Here is a 13,020-nt window from a genome sequence, read left to right on the forward strand (position 1 = left end):
ATTTAACTTATTATAAAAAAAAATTAAAATATGATGGTTAAAAAACTGTAAAAAAAAATTTTTTTTTAAATTAACTTTTAACGGAAAAAAAAATTATAGACAGTTTTTTAACATAGAAAATTTTTTTTTTAAAAAAAAATAAGATATAAAATAATGAAGAGGAGAAGGAACGAAGAGAAAAATGAAGGAAAGAAATGGGAGAATGAAAGGTAAAGAGCGAAAGGGGATGATTAGTTTCGTTGATAAAAAAGTTTAAAAAAGTTAGACTGATCAAACTGCGGGTAGTATATTACGTGATACTAATTACCGCTACGGACTGCGGTATAGCAAAAAAAATTAAGCTTTTTTTAGCAAAGCTTAATTTTTTTTTGCTTCGTTCTCCCCTTCCCTTTCGTTTCCCATTACCTTTTCGTCCCATTTTCCCCTTTACTTTCCCCTTTCACTTTCCATTTAAAAAAAAATCAATTTAATATAATTAGGTATATTTATACGGGTGAAGCTGATTTATGTAAGAAATCTGGAGAAGATATTTTTGGAGTTTTGATCACATCAGCTGAATTTCTTCTCGAAAAATTATTTAATTATGTTTAAGATCATTTAATTAAAAAACAGACGATTTGGATAAAACAAAATTTCGCTTATGTTTTTTATACAACTTTTAAACTTAAAAATTGCGAAAAATTGCAGGATTATTGTATGGAATGTATGAGTGAAGATTCACAATTATTTACTTCAAAAAATTTTCCATCACTTGAAGAAGATATTCTTTATAACTTACTTAAACGACGACTTGCAGATTGAAGAAATTGTTGCTTGGGATTTTTTAATTAATTGGGGTATTGAACAAATTTCTGGTTTGGGAAGCGATAGAACAGAATGGAGTGAAGATGATTACGAAGCATTAAAGGGAACTATAAGTCAATTTATTCCTCTTATTCGGTTTATGGATATTTCTCTCGCAGATTTTTACGATAAAGTTCGTCCTTATAAAGCTGCTATTCCTCTCCATATTTAAAGAATTCTATTATAAAAAAACTTTGTCTTACCGCCACGAATTGGAAAACTAAAAATCGAATCAAATCTTATAAATTCAAAACTAGCTAATATAATTGCTAGTTGAATCGATAAAAAAGATTTAAACAATATAACATCCAGTGACAAGTATAATTTTGATCTTCTTTATCGTGGTAGCGAGGATGGAATTAATTCGAAGTCATTTCGTGTTAAATGTAATTATCGAGGTTCTTGCTTGGTATTAGTTAAAAAAAAAATCAACAGAAATTTACGGAGGGTATAATCCAATTGGATTTACAAATTCTAATAGAAAATACCCTGCAAGTGATAGTTTTATATTTTCTTTCGAAAATGGTGAAGATATTCAAAATATGAAAATAAGTCGTGTGAATTAACTTTCTTTCGAAACGAAAAACGTTTGAAAAATAATTTTTTTTCATATTTTTTTAATCGCAAAAAACGTTTCAAAAATAATTTTTTTTCATATTTTAATCTTTAACGCGCTAACGTTCCAATTTTTTTTATTTTTTCATTTTTTAACGAAACGTTTTTAAACGTTTCGAAACATTTTTTTTTCTTTTTTTTTTTAATCGGAACGTTAGCTACCGTTCCGATTTTTTATTTTATTTCATTTTTTAACGAAACGTTAAAAAACATTTCATTTTTTTTTAAATTTTTTTGTTTGTTTTACGAAACGTATCTAACGTTTCGTTTTTTTTATTTTTTTTAGGACTGCGGCTTTCTGGACAGCTCACGGACGGGAATTTTGAAGGTAAACCTTCAAAATTGTTTTAACTTTGTTTTTAACAAAACGTGACTAACGTTTCGTTTTTTTATTTTTTTTAGGTCTGGATGATTCACGGACGGAATTTCGAAGGTAAACGAAATTCCTAAATTAATTTTTTTTTAATTTATTTTAACGAAACATGACTAACGTTTCTTTTTTTATTTTTGTAGGTCTACGGGTTCCCGGGTAAAATGGTGAGTTTCGCAACGTCCGTTGCGAAACTTTAAATTTTTTTTATTGTTGAAGAAACGTGACTAACATTTCTTTCTTTCTCTTTTTGTAGGTATCAGACTTCAGGGTAGTAGAATAGTAAGTTTCGCAACAGATGTTGCGAAACTTTATTTTCTTTAATTTTTTCTTTAAGAAACGTTCTAACCGAACGTTTCTCTTATTTTTTTTGTAGGTTCAGTCAACTTCGAGATTTAGAGTTTTGGAAAACGGTAAGTTTCGTACGTTTCATTATGAAACTTCCATTTTTTTTTGTTTTTTTCCTTTAAGAAACGTTCTAACTGAACGTTTCTCTTTTTTTTTGTAAGTTCGGCCATTCAGATGTTTTCCGAAAAACGGAAAAAACCAAGTTTCGTAAGTACGAAACTTGGTTTATTTTTTGTTTTTTTTTGTAATATTATGGAACGGTTACTAATAACTGTTCCCTTCTTTTTTTAGGTTTCGGTGGGCTTCCGATCTTCAGAAAAAGAGGAACCAAGATTCGTAAGTACGAATGCGAATCTTGGTTTTTGTTTTCTTATTTTTTAACATTACGAACGGTTACTAATAACCGTTCTTTTTTTTTATAGATTCAAGGCTTCTCAGTTCGAAGAACGGAAAACCAAGATTCGTAAGTATTCTGAATCTTGGTTTTTATTTTTCTTATTTTTTTAACATTACGAACGGTTACTAATAACCGTTCTTTTTTTTTGTTTAGGTTCGGGTGGTCTTCTGAAAATCAGAGGAATCAAGATTCGTAAGTATTCTGAATTTTGATTTTTTTTTATTGTTTTTTATTATTATGAACGGTTTCTAACCGTTCTTTTCTTTGATTTTTATAGGATCGGGTGGATTTCCGACGAACGGAAAAAGAGAACCAAGATTCGTATTACGAATCTTGGTTTTATTTTTTATTTTTTTTTTTAAAAAATACTATGAACAGTTACTAATAACTGTTCTTTTCTTTTTTATAGGTTCGGGTGATTTACATTATGGATGAACCAAGATTCATAAGGTACGAATATGAATCTTGGTTTTATTATTTATTTTTTTATTATTATGGAACGGTTTGCTAACCATTCCTTTTATTTTTTTTTATAGGGTTTGAGTATAGAAACGGTATTTTCGTAAATTTCACGAAATTACTGTATTTTTTTTTATTTGATTGCATTCCCACCTTGTTATGGTTGTATCACCAGGGCGCTATGTCAACGGAAATTTAGTACGTTGATCGCTTAAAAATCCGCGGCAATCCAATTATAACAAGAGGAATTAATTTTTTGATAAATAAATTTACAATATTTTACAATTAAATTAATTAAATTTTAAAATATATATGTTAATAATATCAGATATACAATGTTAATAAATACCTTTATACGCCTGTTTAAAACTTCCTGATGATAATATTACAATAAACTGAATTAATCTTTTATTGATTTAAATTTGCATTTTAATTATTTTAATTAATTTTAAAAAATTATTCAATTGAATTTATTAGCAATTCTAATACTTATTTTTTAATAATTATAGTTTGATCGTATAATTTTTTTGAATTATTAGATAAAAATACATTATAATAAAAATTAAAGAAAATATTGCACTATAAAAAATATATAAAAAAAATCATTAAAATTCTTTATAGCATCTATATAGCTGATGTGTAGTAATGAGAAAGAAACTGAATAGTCAAAACGAAAAATTGCCGCTAGCACGTGATCATATAGTCATATGATGGTAACATACAAGCGGCGTTAAAGTCGCCAAATCGGAAGTTTCAGCAATGTATGGAATAACCTTTTAATAAAGGATGTAAAGGTTAAAACTTTTCTAATGCCATTTCATCATGATTTTTTTAACTTTGAAGACTTCTTTCAGAATTTATTACATTTAGATAAAATATATTATTGATTTGTGCTTTTAATGCAAACAGTGTTTTTAATTGTCTGAAATCTATAACTTTCTCAGGTTTGTGCATGCAACCTTGATATTATTAATTAAGGAAAGAACCGAATAGATAAATATCACATGACCAAATTTGGGGGCCTGTTAAAGCGGGGTAGAATCACGTGATTTAAAATTATTATGATTTGACAAATTTTTTATAAACTAAAATTAAAGTGAACTTGAAAATCATTAAATAAGTGTATTTCGGCCTGCTCCACAAGTTTACTTAGGGAGAAAAAGTGGAAAAAGAACAATGTTTTTGACTTTACATATGAGCAAACGAATTTTGCTGATCATACCCAAAAAAGGATAGATCAATTTTAACGAAATTGAAAAAGTTGAATAAATCGAAAACGGTGTTCTAAACCTCATTTTGTGCTCTAAGTAAACTTGCAGAACAGGTCAAAATGCACTTAGTATATGTTTATTTGGAAGGTTTTATATATAATAAAGAGTTTTATTTAAAAAAAAGAAAAATTTCGAAAGTCACGTGATTCTACCCTGCTTTAACGGTCCCCCAAATTTGGAAGTTCGCATGCTGAAATTAAACCTTCACGTATATCCAATGGACATGCTTTATTTATGCCGAAATGTCATTTTCTGCTAACAAAATTTTTGCAATATATGGGTTAAAGAGCTGTCCGTAATTTTACTGACAGTTTCTCGTTGGAAAAACAGAAAGAAAAACTCAAGTCAGCAAAACAGAAAAAGTTGCGTTTTATTTAAATGTGGATATATTCAAAAGTTTGAATCATAAAAACCGCATAACCCATTTTTTGAGACCAGCGGCCTCACGAAATTAGGTACACGGAGAAAATTTTTATTATTCATGTATATTATCAGCATATACATTGATAATTAGCATATGAAGTATTTTCGATGTAACGGTCATCGTACAGTGGCGCAGTAAAGTAATACTTAGTTAAAAAACTTGATACGTCGAATCTTATCTATAACATGCTAAAGATATCATGAAATTTCCGACTGTATCTGTTCTCTTGCATACCATAGATCTGTTCCCGTTTTCTGGGAGTATTCTTTAACGTTATACATTATTTGTAGATTATATTTTGCAATAGTAAGGTACTCGGATAGAGCTCTTCTAAATCGAAAAATAAAAAAATTCTGGGATGACATTATTAAAGAATGTATCCATCATAAGACTGTATAGGTATACTATTGACGAACTACTTCGGAAAAGCCTGAAACTTCGGGAAATTTGGTTTTGATTTTCTTATAACGCCGAATAATAAATAAAATTATCGCACCGCAGATTATTAGTGCTAAACCAAGTCCTACAGACAACCCTATTATCGCTCTAGCCGGATTTCCTTGATTGATGTTTACTGTCGAACTAATAGTCGGACTAGTAGATGAAGTAGGTATCAAAGGAGAAGTAGTAGAATTCGGTTGGAACATATAAATCTCTTCCATGGAATCAATGCCCCACAAATTATTATCGATAGAAATTGCGACATTTTCAAGTTTAATATCCTTATATTGGAGCCATTGACCATCTTTATATTGAAGAACATTATTATTGATATCAATACCGACAACCGAGGATTCACTGCTAGTATATATTTGTTTAAGCTTTCCACCAATTTGAATCCTATTATATTAAGATTAAAGTGATTAAAATATAAGAAATAGATGATAAAAAAAAAGGATGTACTAACCAGTCTTTGCCATTCCATCTAAAAATATCCCTATTTCTGCTAACTCCCCATACAGTTCCATCAGAAGCTACGGATACATTGATCAATAGACCTGGAACTAAAGGATAATTTTTTCTTAGAATGTAAGGTGTAAAAAATAGAAGAATGTGCAAAAATTTCGCATAATTTTACTAACCTTGGACCCATGTACCGTTTAAAATATCACCATTAGTTCGATAAAAAATATTATCTGCACGATTAACACCCCAAACTTGAGATTTGTCACCAACTGTAAAGTTAAGTTAATTAAGTTAAAAAATGAATGTGAAGAGACAATTAATCCTAAAACTGCCGCTTGTAGATTACCTGATATCTGGACTAGGGCTCCAGGAACATTAGTCCTATTAAAATTTAAATGTGTAGTAAATTAAAGATTTAAACCTAGTTGTAGAAAAAATAATAAGAAAGACCATCACTTACCATCCTATGCCATTCCACGCATAGATCTGGTCAAACCGGTTGACAACCCAAACAGTACCATCGGCACCTACACCAACATTTACGGCTAAGCCTTCTATATTGCGCCAAGTTTGTCCTGTGTATTGGAAAATCTATGGGTAACATTGATCGATGAAACATATCTAATTTAATGGAAAAAGTTGAAAAAGGAAAATATTTTACCTCATCCTTGAAATTTATACCCCATACATTATTATCACGACCAACGGCAAGTTGGGTAAGAGTACCGTCTATTTTTTTCCAGCTCATAATATGAATTTACTAGTCCGCAACCGTAATATTTAATAATCGTACTATCAATCTGCAAATCGTACTATTTAATAATGTCAAGAAAAAAAAATAATGATTTCTTATATAGTAAAAATTTACTTATTATAGGTTTTTTTTTGACAAACAGGCAAAAAAATTTAAATTTTTGTTTGTTTTATATTTAATTTATGAAACAAGAGTTGAGTTACACGCTTATTAGGCATTTGGCAAATAATTTAATGAATAAACCTGGAAAAGGCAACGGATTGTTTAAAAGATTTACCCTTTAAAGGTTCATTTTGCATAGCATAAGTATCATGTAATTACACATTGTCGCCCGACAAGATAAAACGATAATTAAATAGACAATCTTTTACATGGAAGACTTAAAATATCAATATGGAGATATTTTCAAGAGTTGTAATCAATAGTCAATATAATAATTACCAAAATTAATACTAGTTATTGGGCAGAAAAAATCGAAGTTAAAGTTTTTTCAGTTTCCAGCAGTTGACAGACGTGAGACGTGTCGCTGCTAAACGTAAATGGTCTCTGGATCTTCATGATTGCCGATCTATTCGAAAAAATCTGCATGGATTAAAAAAATTAGGAACAAGACAACTTGCGAGTTATATGCAGGTATTGAATTTTTTACTATGAGGGAGATTTTAATAAGCCTAGATATAAATAGGAAACTAATTTCCTGATGACATGTTCATTATTTTTTTTTTTGTGTATGATATCTGCTGTGTACTGGAACGACTCCTCAAAATAAGAGAAGTATATTTAGTAAACTTGCAACTATTGATTTGTCAACGAATTTATTAAGACTTAAACCAAAATAGATAATATTTAATATACCGTATACTGTATCACGGGCCATAATACCCCTACGTATAGTACCCTCAAAAAAGAAGTCACATTCTTCATTGATTTTATTATTTAAATAATCCAACAAACATCGTAGATGTGACGTGTAACAATACCTAATTATTTTATAAGTTTTAAACACGCTCAATTAGTAGTAAAAATTAATAATAATGGGGTACAGGGCCAAACCTCCGAAATTTGCCCGTAATATACTGTAAATCTGTACTAAAAGAAAGATGAAAAATTTGGATATATGCATATATATCATCGTTCAAAGAACTTTTATGATTTTATTTTAAGAAGACTGATGCTTTGACATTGTTATGAAATTTTTATGCAATATTAGAAGCAAGTTAGGTATAAACTATTTATGAATGTATAAACTAAAGAAAAAATATGAATTTTTTGCTTTCATCTTCAATTTCAAATCAGGCGTTATACAGTATTTATTTATTGCTGTAAAATATTTATTAATGTGCAATTCTGCTTTTACTTATGCTCAAATTAATTTTTTCTTATTTTTTAATATCAAATTAAAATTTTCATAAAGAATCACTAATCAAAAATAATGTAATCATACATGACGTCTCTTTTTAATTTTGAGCCGTTTATCTTTATTCAGACCATAAACTTGATAACATTTCCGCACGTGATTCAAATATCAATGCTAATTTCACGGTATTCTTACAGTCTTACCTAATACAGTCAAATCTCAATGTACCGAACGTGGTTCAGGATTAAAAGTTCAGTACATAGATGATGTTCGGTATATCAAATTTTCTTTATATACCGAACTCGATAAGCGAGCAATAAAAAAGTTCAGTACATCAAATATCACGTGATTTTCACATAGCGTAAAAAATATAAAATGTTAAATGTTTATAATGTTAGAAAAAAATTTGTCACACCCGTTTGTTCACATATGCTATACGCGATCTATTAAATGCTTAACCAACCATCTAATACCGATTGAACTCTACTATTTTTATCAAAAAGAACAATGTGTTTTTTAAGATCATGTGATAAATTTCTGTTATTGAGTTCTATAATAAAATTATCAGGTGGATTATCAAGAAAAGATAATACTTTGTCTAATGATGCTAATGCTTCTGAAACAGACATTTTTGATTGCAAAATTATTTCTTCTTCTGCAAGATCCATTTCATTTGATTTTACAATATTTACAATTTCTTCATCTGTAATTTCTTTTTCTTCATAATTATTATCATCATCAATTAAGATAAACTCTTCAGCATTCATCAAATCACCAAAATTAAAATTATTATATTGATCTAATAATTTTTGAACTTCTTCTATTTCATTTAGATTTTCATTATCATCATTTTGCTCTTTACTTAAAGGTGAAGCCAGGTGAAGTAATAGCAGAAGGCAATACAAAATTTCAGTTTTTGTCTAACAATTACTAATAGTTTTATTTGTTACAGCTTTCCAAGCTTCAGCATAAAGTGAGATAGCATCACTTATTTTCAATTTAGAAACTGGTATATTTAATTCAGTCCATTTCATCATCATAAGGCTTAATTCTATTTTTTATAAATCTTAAGTGATATTGCACCTAATATTAATAGTTAGTTAATTAGAAATTAGAATCCATGTTATTAATTGTATAATCAAATTAAATAATGCATAAACCTTAAACAAATTAATAATATTAGTAGTATCAGCAGGTTGCAAAATGTGCTGTAGTATTGGATGGCAAATAATAAATTGTAATATTTGTTAGTAACTCTAGACTAATGAACTAGAGCATTATTTACTAAAAGAAGAATCTTTTTATTTTATCTTTTTATTCTTTGATTTAAGAGTTCCAAATACTTATTCTAAATAGATGTTTACATCCAAGCACTTTTATTTCAAAAATAATCAACTGGAAGCTTTAATTTATTAATTCCAATTAAATCTTTTAGTGTTTAATATTTGTGAATAAAAAGTACAGGAAGTTTAATTGAACTAGTTGCATTAAACATGAATAAGAGTATGACTCTATTTTTTGATTTTTTTTGTTTCAGAAAGAGAACCAGTAGATAATGTTTTAGAAGATTCTAATTCTCAATACAATTTTAAAAAAAGTATAAGACTAGTTTTCTCCCCATGTGATTTAACCCAGGTGACATCACTTATGTAAAATTAAATCATGTGAATCTGGTAAATTTGCTAACGTATATTACATCACTCAATTTAGATTAGTTAAGGCAGGGTTAGGGTTAGGGTTAGGGGTTAGGATTAGGGTGAAGGGATTAGGTGATTAGGATTAGGTATTAGTGGGGATTAGGGTTAGTAAGGTTTGGGTTCGTTGGAGTTGTTAAATTTGATGATGTCATTTTCTGATTATAAATCAGATCAATTTGTAATAAGCTCAATAAAATAAACTCTCTCTTATTTTCCCACATATTTTTCTTTTTTTTAAACGCGTTATTTGTTATTGTTTGCTATACTAAACCACAATTAATTTTTATTAATTTTCTTTGAAGGTTATTTGAACCTTATTTATCTTTGATATCGTGTGATTGTTATCATCATTTTAAAAAAATTCTTATTTTTGTGCTGCTCGTGTCTTGACTTTAAAAGCTGATTTATCTGCTCTAAATCTCTAATATGGAATTTTGTTTTGATTATAATTATTGTGAAAATAATTGTTCTGATTTTTCTAATACTTCTGTACGCCACTTTTCTGATCTTCGTGAAAGTGGAATAGATTGTAATGTGGAAACCTATGAGGAAGTTGATACTACTTCTGATAATAATGTTTGTGTTTGGTATGACCTAATTGAAATTGAACAGAGTGATAGTGATAATGACATTATGGAGCAAGGAGATGGATTAGAATTGAAAGCAGTAATGATATTTGAGACCTGGGCAAAAGCGAATCTTACCCCTTGATGATTATGCGAAACAACAAGCTTCGTCTTCGCAAAAAGAGACGTATACCGATCTACATGATAATAATATTACAAGAAGGAGAACATTTGAATGTTCCCATGCTAATGTACATGAATCTGAAAAGGTTGTTTTAGCTGAGAATAGGCAAGATAGAGATTCAGAAATGATTGGTTGTACCTGGCATACAAATTTAGCATTTCCTAAAAAAGAAAAAGGTGTTCGTATTAACAGTGTTATTGGAGAACACAATCATTCAATGAATCCTCTTGTTGGTGAAATAGCTCCAAAATTTCGAAAACTTACAGAAGAGATGCTTGAAAAGATTAAATTTTGGACGATTATACGGTAAAATGGGTATACCAAACCAATATAACCTGCTTGTTGCTTCTTTTCCAAACAAAACTATTAATAAAAAAGATCTAAGCAACGCTATTCAAAAATTTAAATTGCAAATGACACCTTCTAGAAATGATGCATGTCAGGTCCTTAATAATCTGTATTTAGAAAAAGAAAAAAATCCATTATGGTTAGTAAAGCCACGCTTTGATACAGATGAAAGAAGACTTAATTCTCTCTTTTGGATATCACCTGAACAGATCCGCTTCTATCAAAGATATCACGATGTTGTTATCATTGATTCAACATCACAAACCAACCAATTTGATATGATATTGTTGTTAATTACTGTTGTTGACAATAATTTTAGGAATTTGATAGTAGGTGCTGCAATTATAGAGGATGAAACAGAAGCAACATTTTCTTGGATTTTGCAAGAGTTGCGAGATGCTTGCAATGTTACACCAATAGTGTTATACTCTGATGCTGATCCAGCTTTAATATCTGCTGTTAGAAGTAATTATCGGATACTACAGCACCTACTTTGTATTTTTCATATTGACTTGAATTTAAGAAAAAAGCTTAAAGGAAAATTAAGAGATAGTTTTAAATCCTTTCACTCTGAATTTTTGACTGTTCGAAATTCCTTATATCATAGACAGTTTGAGATTAAATGGAATGAATTTCTTAACAAATATCCTATTTGTCAACCATATCTCACTCGTGTTTTATATTCTTGCAAAACTAGTTGGGCATGTTATGCTATTAATCGAAACTTTACTGCAGGTGTTCAAAGTTCTCAACGTGCTGAAGTTTCTAATAAGATCATTAAGGAAAAACTTTCTCGTGCTTCCCATTTAAGTGATGTTGTTAAAGAAGTTCAAGCTGCATTTGATAATCAATCAAAAAGAGCAACAATAACTGAATTTAAAAATGAAATCCCAACAAAAGGCTTACCAACTATATTAAATGAATATTTTCCAAACCTAAATGAGTTGTTACAAGACTTTCTTACACCACAAATTCTTCAAAAGCAACGAGACCAGATATCTCAATCACTCTGCTATGATGTGACGTTAGTTACTGATTGGCTACCATTATTAGAGGTAAAAACAATCAACTTTTAAGAAAGTAAATGAAATTGTTAATTAAAACTTACATTTTTATTTCATTTTATAGGTGAGAGATGATTTTTATCATGAAAGATTAGGTAGAGAGGATGAGTACGATCAGCCGCAATCTTTATTTGCTTTTTTGCTAGAAAATATACCTCAAAGTAGCATTATGGAAGTTTGGAAGGTAATAAGACATCGTGGTCAACAATTATCCTCACAATATGTAATTCTACTTGACGATGGTTCTCATTTGTGTACTTGCTTATGGCTTATTAATCGTGGAATTGTATGCAGACATTTTTTTCGCGTAATGTCCTATTCAGCCTACGTTCATTTTCATATTACACTAATTCCACGACGCTGGTATAATGATAAGAAGTTTATTCTTAACCAAGATCATGCTTCAATACCATCATATCAAATTGGAAAAGTTGAATCGATATATCTGAACAGACTCCATTACAGTCAATATCATTCTCACATCTTGAAAGAATTAGGAAAATGCCTGATATTATGCAAATGCAAGGTCTGAAACAAAAATATGGATTTGGCATGGGTTATGCTAAAAAGGCACTTGATTATGCAGTTCGTGCAGATAAAGTAGAAGAATTTGTCACTCAATTGAAAGTTTTTATTGAAGAAACAAAAGAGGATCTTTCTGATCAACAAGATAGCGTTGAAAACATGGTAATTGGTGATCCGTTACGCACACAACATAAAGGACGTCAGCCAAATCGTTATAAATCAGGTGGTGAAGTTACAAAAAAATCACAAAAAAGGAAATTGCAAGCAATGCAAGATGTTACGAATACTATAGAACAAGGCTCAAGTGTTCAAAAACGTTCCAAGGCTTTGTCAAAAATGTAAACAACCCGGTCATTATGCATCTCGATGTCCTAACTTATAATCTAAAATTTATTACAAATCTTTTTAAAGAAATAAAACTTACTCAAATATATAACGGAAACTTTGAAAAATAAATTCTTTATTTGTAATTTACATGAAATAAAAATTGCTTGCAAAATTCAAAAATTAAAAAGTGAAATTTACAGTTATAAATTTTAATTTTTAGTACAGGTGACATCACCTAGGTGACATCTCCCGGAGAGAAAGTTAGCAAAATTCTTAAAAAAATACAATAATTAATAAATTTAATAATATTATTATTTAACTATAAAATCTAAATTAGTTAAAATAACAAGATTCTAAATGATTATTTGTTTTTGTCATTACAATTAAAAATATTTTCAAGATCAAAATTACTAATTAACACAGGTCGAAATTAGTTAAATAGGGTATCAATAGGTTATCAATAGGTTATCAATCGGCTATCAATAGGCTACCCTATTGGTAGCCTATTGAACTTGCGCCATATCCGTCCACGCCAATCGGGCAGGCTGATTGATAACCTATTGAT

At 29.2% G+C, this 13,020-nt stretch overlaps 4 protein-coding genes across 4 annotated transcripts; 2 read left to right on the plus strand and 2 right to left on the minus strand.

The window, feature by feature from the left end:
* Positions 1 to 153: 153 nt before the first annotated feature.
* Positions 154 to 1,015, plus strand: OCT59_005595 (uncharacterized protein; the record flags this gene model as incomplete). Its single annotated transcript, XM_066138451.1, has 3 exons — positions 154 to 209; positions 480 to 585; positions 797 to 1,015. The coding sequence occupies 3 exons, from the start codon at positions 154 to 156 to the stop codon at positions 1,013 to 1,015; spliced, it is 381 nt and encodes a 126-aa protein (XP_065997579.1).
* A 4,116-nt stretch (positions 1,016 to 5,131) lies between these two features.
* OCT59_005596 (uncharacterized protein) lies at positions 5,132 to 6,381 on the minus strand (the record flags this gene model as incomplete). Its single annotated transcript, XM_025322725.2, has 6 exons — positions 5,132 to 5,567; positions 5,635 to 5,731; positions 5,810 to 5,902; positions 5,980 to 6,014; positions 6,094 to 6,224; positions 6,295 to 6,381. The coding sequence occupies 6 exons, from the start codon at positions 6,379 to 6,381 to the stop codon at positions 5,132 to 5,134; spliced, it is 879 nt and encodes a 292-aa protein (XP_025165598.1).
* A 1,809-nt stretch (positions 6,382 to 8,190) lies between these two features.
* Positions 8,191 to 8,781, minus strand: OCT59_005597 (uncharacterized protein; the record flags this gene model as incomplete). Its single annotated transcript, XM_025328663.2, has 2 exons — positions 8,191 to 8,600; positions 8,676 to 8,781. The coding sequence occupies 2 exons, from the start codon at positions 8,779 to 8,781 to the stop codon at positions 8,191 to 8,193; spliced, it is 516 nt and encodes a 171-aa protein (XP_025165599.2).
* Positions 8,782 to 9,867: 1,086 nt separating this feature from the next.
* Positions 9,868 to 12,470, plus strand: OCT59_005598 (uncharacterized protein; the record flags this gene model as incomplete). The annotated part of the gene is made up of 5 exons (XM_066138452.1): positions 9,868 to 10,107; positions 10,277 to 10,497; positions 11,237 to 11,594; positions 11,668 to 11,787; positions 12,057 to 12,470. 5 exons carry the CDS (start codon positions 9,868 to 9,870, stop codon positions 12,468 to 12,470), a joined length of 1,353 nt encoding a protein of 450 aa, XP_065997580.1.
* Positions 12,471 to 13,020: the final 550 nt, after the last annotated feature.

This window comes from Rhizophagus irregularis, chromosome 13 (genome assembly GCF_026210795.1).
Source record: "Rhizophagus irregularis chromosome 13, complete sequence".
In the NCBI taxonomy this organism is placed as follows: domain Eukaryota; kingdom Fungi; phylum Glomeromycota; class Glomeromycetes; order Glomerales; family Glomeraceae; genus Rhizophagus; species Rhizophagus irregularis.